Raw genomic sequence first — 16,778 nt, forward strand, 5'->3', positions numbered from 1 at the left:
TTTTTACTGATAGGAACCTGTGACAGATACTGTACTCTTAAAAGGAAACCTACCAGCAACAGTGAGACATTTATCACTGGTAGAAAAAAAGCAGTTGACATATTCATATAGAAAATAGGCTTTTTAGAGTATTGGTCATCATTTGTAAACTTCAATATAAGATAATTAATTTCTTGTTAGGTAATGTCTTGATGTATCCAGTGTCTCACTTTTCCAATCTGCAAAATTAAAAATGCATTCTTAATGATTACCCTTAATATAACTGATCCCCCAAAGAAAGTGGATAGCGTGTTTCAACTATTTTCAATATAGAAACAGTTATTGTCTGTGGAAAATGAGTTGCAGATATTCACTTCACTTTTACATATTTTTGTATTCTAGATATGGAAATCATCCAGCCTTTTATAGGTACAAGACTAGGACCGGCAATGCTCTTCCTATGTTTTATATCTATGATTCTTATATCACAAAGCCTGAAAAATGGGCCAATTTGTTAACCCCCACAGGGTCTCAGAGCATCCGCAATTCTCCTTATGATGGACTGTTTATTGCACTTCTAGTAGAGAGCAAACACAGATATGATATTCTTGAAGGTGGTTTTGATGGAATTTACACATATTTTGCCACAAATGGCTTTACTTATGGCTCATCATATGAGAATTGGGCAAGGCTAAGATTTTTTTGTGATCAGTTCAATCTCCTGTTTATCCCAAGTGTGGGCCCAGGATATATAGATACCAGCATCCGTCCATGGAACGCTCAGAACACTCGGAACCGAATCAACGGGAAGTACTATGAAACTGCTCTGGATGCTGCACTCCATGCCCATCCCAGTATAATTTCTATCACCTCTTTCAATGAGTGGCATGAAGGAACTCAGATTGAAAAAGCTATTCCCAAAAGAACCAGTAATACAATATACCTGGATTACCGGCCTCATAAACCAAGTCTTTATCTAGAACTAACTCGCAAGTGGTCTGAGAAATATAGTAAGGAAAGAGCAGGTTATACAGTTGATCAGAAGCTGCCTCCTTCCTAATGCATAAATAATTATAGAAATCACCTAATTTCAATAAACACCTTTCGTGTTGTTTGGCAGTTATCCCATCAGTATATATGTAATAAAAAGAATTTGTAATTTTTAAAAAAATGCTAATATCATCATTGTCACCCTTCACAATTCTGCACTGAAAAAAATCTGAGAGAAAAGTTGTGCAAATAATGTTATTTGACATTATTACATAGAGAATGCACAGTTAAATCCTGCTTGTATTCTGGGCCCAACGAGAGAGAATGTGTATATTTGATATGTCTAGTGAAGAAAATAAGATCTACAAGATAGTGTATATTTCATTAGTTTTTTTTTTTTTTCAAAGATTCAGTCATCCAGTCTGTTCACTAATACAGTCCAGTCTCCAATAAGAATTCTTAAGGAAAATAAAATCTTAACTTAAGCCTTACTGTGAATCATATTGTGTTAGGAAGGCCTGCTTTCTGCAGCACAATATGCATCATTCTTTGAAGATTTTTTGATAACATAGCATGCTAGGTATTTTGCATGTCTACTGTGTCTGCTTTAAAAGCTATGAAAAATTCTGTCATAGAAGTTAATGATTGCTTCTCTGTTAAGAAAACCTAGTTGGTTTATAGTTATTATGAAGATAGAATGACCAAAATACAAGTTTTTGGATACCTGTCAATCTTTGCCTTGTCATTCATGTTTTTAATTCAATGTTAATCAGAGACCAACTGTTAGTATCAATCTTTTTCTTTCTTACCAACCATTAGCTTCCCTTCTTAATATTTTAAGCTATTTTAACAAAATAAAGAAAAATTACTTTGCATTTTAAGGACATAGAAATGAAAATTCTTTTATATCTTAAATTCATTCCTGAAGTTTGACTTTTAAGTTTAACACTTAGTGATGGGAATAATCTCATTTAAAAGACAAAATATCCCCATGTAAAAACATTATACTTTGACAGTACCTATCATATTCAATACTTGTGATCAGTTGTTTATCATATTATGACAAATTAATCCATCAATATGCTAAAAAATGAATCTCATTAATAGATTGTTATTCTTCAATTCTTAGAGTTAAGTAGAACTATAAAATATACTATGACATGATTATTCCTTAGATATTTAATTTACTAAAGAGAAGCAGTAGGGCAGTACTAAACAATAATACATATAAATCTTCAGGTTTTAGAGATACTCATTCAGAAATAAGGTAACAGTAGAATTTATCATAAAATAGCCCACCAGGTGGTGAAATTTATTTTTAGTTAGTAATTTTGAAATAAAATATCTTTTATTTGAAAAGAGGCATGATTAATATAAAACTTATTTAAACCTTAAGAATTTGCCATTTCTCAGAGAATGATCAGGCCATGTGAAATGCAAACAATAGTAGTAATCTACTTTCTAGAAGAAATTATCATAATAAATCACTATAATGATATAATGAAGCCTCTTCCTAACCTGTGGATTTTTTTTTCTTATATCCAGTTAGCCACTATATGTTATCATAGGATAAACTGTAAATATGTCTAACAATCACTTTTACCATATTTTATTAAATTTAGAGAAATAACTACCACAGAGGAATTTTTGTCATTGCTTATACTGCATATCTGAACCTACTGTAACAGAAAAATTTTTGAAATAGTTCTGAAATTATAAAACCAAGGTCTACAAAACCTCAGCACAAATACCACCACTTTCTATCTTGCTCCCCTTGCAAGCCTAGATAATCTAGTACAGCAGTACTCTTTACCTCTGAACTTTGTTGTGCTTCCCAATACATTACTCAAACTAGCCTGTAATGATCAGATTTCAAAGTAAAACAAAAAGATTTGTTCTCAAGGGAAAATGTTTGGAATCTGATCTCAGAGTGGTTTAAGAATTTATAATTATATGACTATCCTGTGTCTTTTTGCCTGTTTAATAATTTCATTATTCTTAGGGAGGAATGCTCTCAAAAATCTTCCTCAGGTATTCATTACAGCTGCCTTTATCATTGGACTTATAACACAGTTTGGATCATTATGATCACATGTAAAAGCAAAGAACTGGTTACCTAATTTAAACTATCTAGATGTGAATTCAATAAACTAAAATAACTGTCAAACAGTGTAATATATGCAATGCATGAATCATAATTCTTTTATGGTTTAATCAATCTGTTTTGACTCTATAGAAAACAGTCTTTTTTTCATTGTTCCCCTTGAGGATTAATATTGTCAAAAACTGCTGTTATTAATGTTTAAGTTATACATTAACTTTTTTTCTGTTTTAAAAGTAATTAAAAGGCTATTTTGTTATATGTAGTAACTAACTTTTCATTTAATAAAAGCATACATGAAATCGTGTATCTTAGATATAAAAATGTGTTCCTTTCTATTTATGAAATATGTTTAATTTCTGATTAACAGATGAAAAGTAATATTCATTCAGCACTCTGTATATTTTCTTTATTTAAATATGTAACACAAAGTCTGTGTCTTTAACTATATATTCATTTTAAATCTGTGAATTAGTTAAACACACCCACAAAAAATGTGGGGGTTTTTTTTGGGGGGTGGGTGGGTTGGAGATGTTTTATTTTTTTTATTCTTTGGGCATAATCATATGTTAGCTCTAACAGACCACCAGAGAATCTACCAAGTTTCTAACCCTGCACTTTTTCAAACTGATCAGTTACTCAGTTTAAACATGAAGACTGTTCCTGAACTCTACAGTGCCTACAGAAACAGCTCTTGAAAGTCTGTGTCTAAATTTTGAATTAAAGTCGAACACTTTCATGTCCCATAGCATAGAAGCAATATTTTATGACCAGCAAAATTTCAGTTATTTTTATAAATATCTACAATTTCAAAATGATAAATGGGCCAGGCCACAAGCAAAACAATTTTTTTGGTTCAGAACTTCTTTTTAAAAAATGTACTTCAAATTAAATTATATACTGACTTTATGTGGATACATAACAAAGTCTAAATGTTATTGTATGCTTCCTGTAAGATCATCATTCTTGAGAATTCAAGTACTACATTGGCTTACTTACTTTATAGAGACTCATTCCAGTCTGATCAAAGAACTTAGAGTAGTGCTGTTAGATTTCATCAATGAAGAGAGGAACATTTTTTCAATGTGGCTTTTGTTGTTACATAATTTATAGTATTAAAAATAACTATATATGGTAACAGATCTGAAGTTTAGTGAAGTTAAAACAGCACTTTTTACTTTGGATGTTCTAGATTTCATTTAAAAGCATCTTACTTTGTTTCTCAATTTATATTAAAAAATTAGCCATAAATTTAATCATAAATTATCATAAATCATAAAGAGACTTTCAGAAAATACCCCATGAAATAAATATTTCATGAAATAAGACAATGAGTTTCTATGGTTTGATAATTCTATATACATAACTCAACTTATGACTATATCATCATGGTTTGTTTTTGACTTTTTGAAAGAATTGGTCAGTCTGACCAAAGATTGTTGTAAACAACATGAAATAAAGGGATAACTACTTAACTATTCAGCCACATTTAAGATGTATTAATTATGTTCATGCATGAAAGTGTTTGAGTGCATTTTACAAAAGGCCATTATGAAAACAGTACTATATTAATTTGATAATGTCTAATGTGATCTTTACCCTGATTTTGAAACTATCAAATACAAAAGAGAAAAATATTTAGAAGAAATTCAATTGTAATAAATGCAATAAAGTTTAGAAATTTATATAGTCACCTAAGAAGAGCGTGCCAGAACATTTGTTATAGTCAAAGTTTGTATTTATTGAATGCTGCCATTCTATGTATTGTTTTTTAATTACTTAGATTCATTAGCCATGTGGCAGGCTATTAAGCCATTAATATTAAAATAGAGCAATCTAATCTCTGGCTTCTTGTAAAAAGTTAACTGCAAGGCTGCTAAATTCTTATTTGAAAACTTGGTGTTATATCTAATTAAAGTACATTCTTGAAAACTACACTCTTTTTAGCTGTCTTGTAAAAAAAAATGTTGAGTGACGATCATTTTATGAATAGTAGCTGAGCTCAAATTCTATTTTTCCTCATGAATATTATGTATTCTTAGCTAAAGACAATATAATCCCCAAATAAAATATTATTTTAATGTTTAATATTTTATTTCATTGTTTTCTTTTTACTTGAGTCACTCCTATATCAAGTGTAGGTAATGTTTTCTCTTTTTAAAATGTGTACTCAGGCAGCCCGGGTGGCTCAGCGGTTTAGCACCACCTTCAGCCCAGGGCCTGATCCTGGAGACCGGGGATCAAGTCCCAAGTCAGGCTCCCCGCATGGAGCCTGCTTCTCTCTCTGCCTGTGTCTCTGCCTCTCTCTGTATGTCTCTCAATGATTAAATAAATAAAATATTTAAAAATAAATAAAATGTGTACTCTATTTGAAGACAGGATTTAAAGTATTGTTTCCATAAAGAGAATTTAAAAATACATGAACAATGAAAAATGGGATTTTGAAAAAATATATATACAATGCTAGCATATATGATTGACTACATATTTGGTATCAAGCTTCTGAGTAGTTAATACAAGATATTATATGGCTTTTTTTTTTTTTTTTTTTTTTTTTTTTTGGTCAAGAAAGAAGCACCTCCTTTCCTCTACAAGGTAAACTTTACCTTGTCATCACAATTTAAAATAAAAAAGCATAGGGAATATAGTCAACAGTCCTGTAATAGTGTGGGACAAATGGTAGTTAGATTTATGGTGAGCATAGCAATAATGTATAGAGATGTTAAAACACTATGTTGTACAGCTAAACTAATGTAACGTATATTAACTATACAAAAAAAACAAAAACACTTCAAAAACAATTTCACACATTGGCATTATTATACCTCATAATAAAAATGTAAAAACCTACAGGAACCTGTCAGGCAATGTAATGTAAATAAATGCATCAGGTTGAAGACCCTAGAGAGTCCAAGGAACTTTGGACCACTCTCACCTAAAAGGAGTAATTGCTAGTTAGCTCTGTCAATGTTCATTTTGTAGTTATGGGTCACTAAAATGAAGTATGTATGCCCACGTGTCTATAAATTTTTCTAATTATAACATTTTGGCAAATATCAGAAAAGATTTTAAAAGTATTTTCTGGTTAGGGTCACTAATTTGTGACCTCTGATATAAAGAATATAAAACTATTGAGAACATTATTTATAAAATTACAAAGATTTATCATGGGACTAGTTATGGTGATGATTATTGAGTAAATCCTAAGTATGTAACAAAACTCAGTGAAAGTGAATCCATGAGGGTTCTGATTATATGATGTCTTCCCAGGTTTTATGGAAGATCGGAAATAAAGTACCCCAACAATGAGGTTCATATCTCTTAGCCAGTCTTCTCCCTTTACCCTAATTTGGCTTTTGAATAGCTGATTTGAATTAATTTTATTTATTGAGAAGGACTTGAAGTCCTTTGGCTCTTTTACTTAGTAGATATGAATCCATGTTTAAAGCCTGGAAAGTAAGTAGAAAACCCTGTAATCGTATTTAATTATAGCCCCCACTTCTGCAACCTATTTTCTGCCTTTTTGAGGCCTGCTATTCAACCTTTCTTTCTTGTTCTCTATTTACCTGCCTTTCTTATCTGCTTTGTTTCCAAGAGGATATTAGTGATCTGTTAGAATATATAGCGTGACAAAAAGTCTCAGTTGAACAAGAATAGGAATACATGTTGAACCCAGCATTAAAAGGAAAACAATCTTATGGAAAATACACTGCTATACTGGTGATTACAAATTTAAGCTTTTGAGTAGCCAATATGAAACAAACATCATCTACATGTTGTGCAATGTTCATAGAGTAAGATAAAACTTATTTATATCTTAAGGGTGTCTACTCTTACCACATTTTTTCAAATTGGTAAGAAAGAACGAAAACTATTTGCAGATGACCTGGTACAAAACACAGAAAACCCTATAGATTCCACTAAAAAACTATTAGAAATAAGTGAATTCAGTAAAGGTGCCGGATAAAAAACATATAGAAATTTGTTGTCCTTCTGTATGCTAATGACAAGAAAGAGAAATTAAGAAAACAATCCCATTTAAAACTATCGAAAATTACCTAGGAATAAGCTTTACCAATGAGGTAGAAGATCTGAATTCTGAAAACTCTTAAACATTGGTGAAAGAAATTGTGAAGATAACACAAATGGAAAGATACACCAGCTCACCAATTGGAATAATATTACTAAAACGTCCATACTACCCAAAGCAATCTACAGATTCAATGCAATCTCTATCAGAATGCCAACAGCATTTTTCATAGAATGAGAATAATATTAAGATATATATGGGACCACAAAAGGTCCCAAATAGCCAAATCAATCTTGAAAAACAAAACTTTCCCAGATTTTAAAATATACTACAAAGCTGTATAATCAAAACAGTATGACACTGGCACAAAAACAGACATATCAATGGAACAGAATAGAACTCAGATATAAGCCCATGCTCATATGTCAACTAATCTATGAATTCAGTTGGAAAAAGTCTCCAATAAATGGCACTGGGAAAACTGGACGACTTTCTTACACAATACCCAAAAATAAAATGGATTAAAGACCTAATTGTGAGACCTATACCCATAAGACTCCTAGAAGAAAATATGTAGTAATCTCTGACCTCAACTCTAGCAACATATTTGTGGATATGTCTCCTTAGGGAAGGGAAACAACAAAATTAAACTATTGGACTACATCAAAATCAAAAGCTTTTGCACAGCAGAGGAAACCATCACCAAAATGAAATGGCAGCCTACTGAATGGGAGAAGGTATTTGCAAATAATATATACAATAAAGGGTAAATATCCAAAATATGTAAGAACTTACACAACTCAACATCAATAAAACAGATGTGATTTAAAAATAGGCCAAGGACATGAATAAACTTTTTCCCGAAGAAGATACACAGATGACCAGCAGAGACATGAAAAGATGCTCAACATCAACTAATCATCAAGAAATGTTAAAACCACAATGAGATATCACCTTATACCTATCAGAATGGCTAGAATTCAGAGAAAAAAAAAAGTGTTGGCAAGGATGCAGAGAAAAAGGGAACCCTCATTGACCATTAGTGAGAATATAAATTGATACAGCCACTATGGGAGGAGTTTTGTACAAAATTAAAAGTGAAACACCATAAGATCCAGTAATTCTAATACTGAATATTTACCCACAAAAATGAAAACACTAGTTTGAAAAGATACACGCATCCCTGTTTATTCAGTATTATTTACAGTAGCCAAGATAAAGGAAGCAACCAAAGTGTCCATCTATAGATAAATGGGTAAAGAAGATGTGGTAAACAGAGTCAAAGGAATATTACTCATCTATAAAAAGAATGAGATATTGCCATTTGCAAAGACATGGATGGACATAGAGGGTACTATGCTAAGTGAAGTAAGTCAGGCAAAGACAAATGCCGTATGATTTCACTTCTATGTGGAATTTAAAAAACAAAAGTGAACAAGTAAAGCAGAAGCAGACACATGAATAAAAGTGGTGGTTTCCAGAAGGGGAAGGGGTGGAAGAATGAGCAAAATGGGTAAAGGGGGGTGGTTTGGAGACACAGGCTTCTAGTTCTGGAATAAAAAAGCCACAGGGATGAAAAGTACAGCACAGAGAATATAGTCAATGGTATTATAATAGTGTTGTACGGTGAAAGATGGTAGCCATACTTGTGGTCAACATAGCATAATGTATAGATTTGTCAAAGCACTATGTTGTACACCTGAAACTGATGTAACATGTCAATTTTATATATATATAATTATATATATATATCAATTATATATATAATATCAATCAAATATATATCAATTATGTATAATTGACATGTATATATATATATATCTGTCTTAATATTAAGAGAGGAATTTCTTTTTGAGAGTTCTCAGAAAGGAAACTGTAATATAATGAATGATACCTTTATCAAAATCCTCATTATCATATGTCAAGACCAAATTTCATAAGGCTTTTTCTTAAAATATGTGATTGCAGTATCATGCTAAAACACAATCACTAAAAGCATTTATATATCTATCCACCAACCCACGCACCCATCCATTTGTCTCAAAAAGTCCATGTATCTTTCAAGCAATTCTTCCCATTTTAAAAAATATTAATATTTCTTGAATTTTTGCCAGAGTGTATAATGGTGAAGGGGATTACACATGAATAAGGTGCTAGCCTCCTGCTTTCAGAATACTTAAAGTGTTTAACAAAGCATTATGTTTCAGGTGATGCAGTTAACATTTTTTGATCCCTTGTACCCAATAAGCTATATTTGTAACAGAAGTTTTCTTACAAATAATCAAAATGAAAGGCTGAGTCAAATATATATTAGTTCCAGAAGGGAAAAGAAATTATATTGCTTACAATTTTATACAGAAAAAGATTCATATTTGCTGAATTGGTAGTACATCACCATTCATTTACAAAAAAGGAGACTAAAATGTTTACTGATAACTCATCTGCCAGGTTTCCATTATCTTTAAAATGAAGGCATTGGGTTGGATAACAGCTAAGATTGCTATTTAGAACTAATATTTTATGTTATCAGTAGCATCAAAATCAAAACGAAAAAGGGTCACCTGGGGCTCAGGGTGTGATCCCTGGGTCCTGGGATTGAGTCTCACATCAGGCTCCTTGCAGGGAGCCTGCTACTCCCTCTACCTATGTCTTTGCCTCTCTCTGTCTGTCATGAATAAATAATTTATATCTTTAAAAACATCAAAACAACATAATTTATATCTTTTAAAACATCAAAACATCAACAAAAATGTAAAAGCCTGCATTTCTACAGACATATAAACTATGTGAAAAAAGCAGATTTGATATAATCATATAAACCTTAAAATTAACATCTGTCATCCACCCTGGATTTTATTACTCCAATGTTTGCCTTTCAAATAACATCATTGTGGGTATTAAATATGTTAATACAAATAAAGTGCCTAAAATAGTCCTGAAACATGCTAATGATCAGTAAATGTCGGCCACCTCTGTCATTTTTATACTCAAAATAAGGACAACCCAAATGTCTGTCAGTAAGCAGAAGGACAAATGAACTGTTATACATTCATATAATAAAATATTGTTCAGTAGTAATAAAAAAAACTGATACATACAACCACATAGATAAATCTCAGTGCATTATGCTCAGTGAAAGAAGTCAGCTGCCAAGGAGTACAGGTTTTCCCCACTTATCTGAAAGAATGTTCCTATGAAACCTTTGTGAGCTAAACTCATGTGAAGACAGAAGCAATTACCATTTCACAAAAGTGAAAATCCTCTTCGAATTTCTTCTGGTTAGCAAAAATTGATACTAATGTAGGTCTTTCCTGAAAGAAAAGTGGCATAAAGCAAACCCTCAGGTAGCAGGGGAAGCCTGTATATACTTTATGATTCTTCTTCTATGATATTCTGGAAAAGGCAAAATAGATTGGTGGTCCCCGAGGTCTAGGATTCGGGGACAGGGCCTTGATTACAAAGAGGCGGCACAAAATTATTTTTGGTTACTCAACAGCACTATACGTTTGCCAAAATTCAGAGCTATACAACTCCTCTCAGTCAACACATACATATGCGAGAGAGAGAGAGAGAGAGAGAGAGAGAGAGAGAGAGATGAATTGTCTGTATCTTAGTGTTCTTTAAGCCTACAGTGTGGTACTACTACACTCATACAAATGACTAAGATTAAAAAGACGGGCACTGAGGCGGACACTTGACGGGATGAGCACTGGGTGTTTTTCTGTATGTTGGTAAATTGAACACCAATAAAAATTAATTAAAAAAAAAAAAAAAGACTTAACAATGCTAAAGGACTCGTACTTTTCTGGTGCTAGTATAAAATATTTCCCCAACTTTCAAACACTGGCAATTTCTTATAAAGTTAAACATATCGTTTTTTTAAGATTTTATTTATTTATTCATGAAAGACCCATTGAGGCAAAGACATAGGCAGAGGGAGAAGGCAGGCTCCTCAAGGCAGCCTGACGTGGGATTCGGTCCTGGGATCCAGCACCACACCCAGAGCCCACAACCACTGAGCCACCCAGGCATCCCAAGTTAAACATATCTTTACACTATGGCCAAGAATGTCACTTCCACTAGTAATAGAATTTCACATCTTCCCTCATTTTTGCTTCCCTATCTCAATTCATAACATTGTCATTCATACCACACAACCAGAAATGTAGAGTCATCCTTTGCCCTACTACACACTCTCAGTGCCCTAAATCACATCAGCCAGTTAAGTACTGCTACCTTTTTCCCCCTAGACATTTCCTAAATATTTATGCCATTCTCTGCCATTCTCTATCTGTATAACCTCTGACCATACCCAGGACATCATCATTTTTCACTTGGCCTGTTAGATTTCCTCAACTGGTTTACATAACTAGAGTATTGCTTAATTCAAATCAATCTCCAGACCCAGAATCTAGGTCATTCTCTTGCTTTGAATCCTTTAAGTGACAGCTAATTTCCTGTAGAATAAAAGCACAAATTTCAAAGGTATAGAAGATGCCTCATTACTGTTCTATTCATATAGCAACAGTCTCATCTCCTGGTTAATTTTTTTCCCTCAAAATTTTTGTGACAATATTATTTTACTTCAGTGGGATTATTAAACACAACTTGCTATTTCATAAACCCATGGAAACATATGTGTGTATGTGTGCATGTGTGTGCGATGTCTTTCTCATTGTCCCTCACTTATTTGCTCCTACTTGGAAAAAAAAAAAAGGATGAGACTGGATCAGAAAATCAAAGCAAGAAAGGAAATAAATATTTCTAAAAAATATCTAATATCTATCAAATGCTGTGTTAAAGTGTTATACATGTTATTTCATGTAATATGCATCCAACTCTGAGGTAGCTTTTATTTACTTTATAGTTAAATAAAGTATATTACAGAAGTTGCCAATGTCCCACAGCTGAGTAGAGGTGAGTCTGACTAAACTATCTCATTCTCCTATAGGGCCAACTTATCTAGAAGTATTTTGCCTACACCCAACACTTTCCCTGCAATCACCCAGTTCAGGTACTCTGCTACTTTGTTTTGAGATAAGCTTCATGACTATCTTTCTGGGGGTGGGAAATATCTTTGGTTTCACTTTTTTAAGAATATAAATATATCACATATAGAAAAAATAACATAATAGATATATACATTTTCTTAAAAGGCAGACATAGACCCAATACTAAATGTAATGAAATGTAGCATTCTTTATAACTTTGAAACCTCAGGGAATGTGTCTTTTCCACCTTTACACTCACAATGTCTGGCAAAGAGTAGATGCCAATTAAATTATTGTTGAAGACAGATTTATATGAAGCTTTGCATGTATAAAACAATGTGTTACACAGAAGCTTCTGTTCATGAACATTTATTATTGTTATTCTATTCCTCGAGCTACTGGCAAGAAAATTATAGATGTGTTCTATGAGTTGATGGCTATAACCAAATAATATTGGCAGATACAATTTCTTTTTATCTTCATTAACTAAAATACTAGAAATAAGATTGTAGTTGTGTCTCATAAGATTTTTTGTTTGTTTTCTGACCCTTTTTTTTATGAAGTCAATTTCAGGAAAGTTGTGTAATGCAAACAAAACCAAAAAGACAAAAAAAAAAATGCATTGCTTATGTAAAAGTAAAGCTATTTTGTTGATTGAACACATTAGTGGCAGAAATTCTAGAAGTGTCCCAATTAAACAGACTCGTAATCAGTCATTTACCCTAACAGTATAATGTTTGAGATAGTCATAGCTTCTAAGCTATTTGCATAATCCCTGTGCTCTTTCCACTAAATGTTTTGCTAAATTTAACACAGCTATTAAAAGAGAACATGCACCAGAAATTTTTTAAAAGTAAATATTGACATGCTTTTCAATCAATATTAAGATTGAGAAAAACATGTGTTGAATATTAACCTCATTTCTCCATTAATCATAATTCCTCATAGATCATTCAATCTTAAGAAAGACAGTAGAGTCGATTTTTTCTTAACTATTTGTGAAATACCATTCAAAATATTAAGTAATTGACAAAAGTATGATATTTGGGTTGAATAAGCCATTATCCAAGGAAACCACATTTTGGAGAAATATTGAAGAGATTGTTTAGTCAAACGGTACACATTTTTAGATGTAGGTCATCCTTTTTCCCATTTCCTGAAACCTCCACTACCTTTTCTATCCAATTTGTGATCTTGCTCCCTACTTAACTAAGTAGAAGCAATTGAAGATGATGCTCAATGAGCCATGCTCTTATATAATCCCCTCCCCTTAAGTGTGAGCAGGATCTCTAATTTATTTCTAAACAGAATATATCACAGTTAATGCGCTACCATTCCCACAATTATTATATGGCAAAGGTGAAGGGATTTTTGAGGATGTAATTGAGATACCTACTCAGTTGATTTTAAGTTAATCAAAAGGCGATTAATCCTTGGTAGGCTAATCTAATCAGGTGAGCCCTGTCTACAGCTAAAAGGAAATGATTCCCCTAACAGCCCATGAGCTGGGAAGACTCAGCTTTACATTTGCCTCAGCACCAGCTGACACATTAAGTACAGCCCTATGAGACCCTGGAGCTGAGAATCCAGGTAGGCCATGCCAGGTATCCTGACTCACAGAAACCGTAAGATCATAAAATATTCATCTTAGACTGCTAAATTTGTGATAATGTGTTATATAGCCATGGAAAACTAACACACAATCAAAAGAAAATGTGCATAAGCTACTGCCACCACCTGCACTGCCCTGCAAGCCGCTATGCTCATAAACTCTATCAGACCTTCTTTTAATTATGAATAAACCATCCTTGTTTCATCTAAGGCCAATTTCTTCCTCCAGGTTCGAAATCCTATTTTTTCTTGTGTGCTCAAAGGCATGACTCTGACAGTAAGTAGCCCTTTCTTACTTGAACAGCATTAAATCTCCCCTTTTCTGCTGACTCATTTCATCAGCAAATAGGATCTGTTTTCTTCTGACTTCAAAAAATATACTGCTTCTGTGGTCCCCTCTTCAAGAAACAATAATCTCAGTCTAGTCCTGAGGGACTTTCAACAAAATATCTAAGCAAAACTCCACAAAACTCCCAAGGTCATGAAACAAAAAGGCTAGCTGTCCCGGGCCAGCAGAGACTGAGTCAACTTGGCAGCTACATGCAAATGGTTTCTGGGGCTGGACCTTGTAACAAGAAAAGGACATTAAGGGAACAATTACTGAATAAATTGATAAATAAAGCCTGAATAAAGTCTGAAGTAATCAGTGTTCCTTTCTTAGTTTTGACAAATATACCATGGTGGTCCCTCACCTTCTTCAATTTGCTGAAATATCAGTGAGGGCTTTCCAGGCAGGCTGCCTTTGACTAGTCTATTTTAGTTTAGATTACACCCATTATTTTCATCAAACACATATATAATGTACTTACTTTTAGATAATGAGGAAATAAAATGAAGGTAATATCTCCATGCCGAAGGAGTTCACATGTTAGAAGCCAAAGAATAATTTCTTCACAATTGTCATTTCCGCTTGCCCAGTGTCCCTTGACTCTTATGATAAAAGGTCTGGCTTTGTATTTGAGGGACAATCTTTCCCTATTCTGTGTGGTCCTGGCAGTATTCTTAATCCCTGTATCTTTGGGTTAGTATAAACTAGCAAATGAATCTACTCTCTTTGCTTCAGTGATTGCTCCAGGGCTAGGCATGTGAACCAAGCTCAGTTATGCTCTAATAATATAGGCGTGGAGCACTCCATAGATATATTTTGTCCTACATGGAAGTCTTTGATCTGAGAAAAATATATGCAGAGGGACGCAAGAAGTGGGAAAAAATAGCCTTGATAACATATTTGGAACTCTCAAATTCTACCCTAATCTATGTCTGCCTTTCGGCTCCATTCCATAAGCCAGTAAACCTTCCTTTTTGATTAAGCTAATTTTAGTTAGATTTCATTCACGAAACTGAAATAGTTCTGATTAATACAACTGCATATACTGTTGTAAGTCTGAACATAGAGGTAGATAAGGAAAAGACATCAGGTAGATAAGGAAAAAGACGTCCTCTCTGAAAGGCTAGGAAACATTCACAAAGGAGTCACTAAAGTTTTAAAGCCTAAGAACCCAACACATGGGCTAACCAAGAAAATACCTTATTGAATTTCTGAGTTCCTACTATGAGCCAGCTTTGTCTTAAGTACATCACATATGTTAGGAAATAGATTGTTATTGGCATCAATTTCTTAATGGAGAGAGAAAGCAGTTAATAAATTGCCCAAGTTTACATCAAATAACTGAATCAAGAGCCAAATTCCACTGTACACACCTTTTAGGAAAACAAGTTTTGGGATCCCTGGGTGGCGCAGCGGTTTGGCGCCTGCCTTTGGCCCAGGGCACGATCCTGGAGACCCGGGATCGAATCCCACCTTGGGCTCCCGGTGCATGGAGCCTGCTTCTCCCTCTGCCTGTGTCTCTGCCTCTCTCTCTCTCTCTCTCTCTGTGTGTGTGTGTGTGTGACTATCATAAATAATTAATTAATTAATTTAAAAAAAGAGGAAAACAAGTTTTATGATATATAATTTTTGACATTTTGCCACCTTCTGAGAATTATAAATTAATACACAAAAACTTTATTTGTTGTGGATTGGATTTCCTGTAAAAGGTATATAATTTGAGCCCTGAAACCATCAAACTTTTGCTTAAGGTGAATAATATACTAAGGACTGATGGATAAAACAGAAATGGGGCTTAAGAAGAATAACTGAGTTTATTGACTAGTGGTCTACTACCTGTGGACTGCTGATCCCTAGGTGGAGCAGTTATTTCTAAGCATCTACAATTTGAAAAATTTCTTATGGTAATCAAGTATTTGCCCTACTGTGGTTGAACCACTGAGTCAGGTAGAATTGGTGACAACTGCTTGGATGAGTTTGTGGGTGTTCTCTCCATGAGTGAACTTAGTCAAGCAAAAAGAAAGAGTTTGAGACACTTAAGTGTGCCAGTTTTAAAGCGCTTTATTTCTGAATAATAGAATAGTAAGATACTTTTTACCAAAAATATGTTAATTTCTATAAGGAAAAGTGGCAAGTATTTTTGAGGATGCATGAATAATCCTCTAAGAATTGGCAGTTTTGAGAAAACTTCAGATTGATTTGCTCACAAAATCTAATAACATCTAACACCAAGTGATATAGAATTTTCTACATGCTGCAGCTTCTTGAACTTGTTCTTTTATGAATATTTTTCTTATAAATCCATTTTAAGCTTAATTTGAAAATTATTCATGATTTATTTATTTAACCATTGTAGATTTTTACAAAGAAGAAAAAAACACTTAAATTAAGTATGTTGATTTTGTTGCCTCAAGTAAGCATGGCCTGTTTAGCTTCAATAAGGACATTATTTCTTAATATGCTACATTTACAATATAACCCAATAATTTTCTGCCTATGTTAAAAGGGGTGCTTATTAATGAATATTAAATTAATTCAACAGTAAGGAGGACTGAATAACAAAACCATACACACAGATCTTTTGTTTAAATCTGTGTTAATTGAAGAAACTGTTTTTTTTTCCATTGGATATTCTTTCCTGCTTTGTAAAAGATTAGTTAACCAGAGAGTTGAGGGTCTGTTTCTGGGTTCTCTATTCTGCTCCATTGATCTATGTGTTCGTTTTTGTGCCAGTACTATACCATCTTG

At 33.2% G+C, this 16,778-nt stretch overlaps 1 protein-coding gene across 3 annotated transcripts in view; it reads left to right on the top strand.

Moving 5' to 3' along the window:
* Positions 1-5,158, top strand: part of MANEA (mannosidase endo-alpha) — a 63,338-nt gene extending 58,180 nt beyond the window's left edge. For all 3 annotated transcript variants that reach the window (XM_072737521.1, XM_026002895.2, XM_072737518.1), the window contains one exon: positions 382-5,158. In XM_072737521.1, the coding sequence (XP_072593622.1) occupies positions 382-1,039 (658 nt within the window). In that variant the 3' untranslated portion in view covers positions 1,040-5,158. The remainder of the gene's footprint in view (positions 1-381) is intronic.
* The last annotated feature ends 11,620 nt before the right edge of the window (positions 5,159-16,778 follow it).

The sequence above is a fragment of the Vulpes vulpes genome, chromosome 1, assembly GCF_048418805.1.
Source record: "Vulpes vulpes isolate BD-2025 chromosome 1, VulVul3, whole genome shotgun sequence".
Taxonomy (NCBI): Eukaryota; Metazoa; Chordata; class Mammalia; order Carnivora; family Canidae; genus Vulpes; species Vulpes vulpes.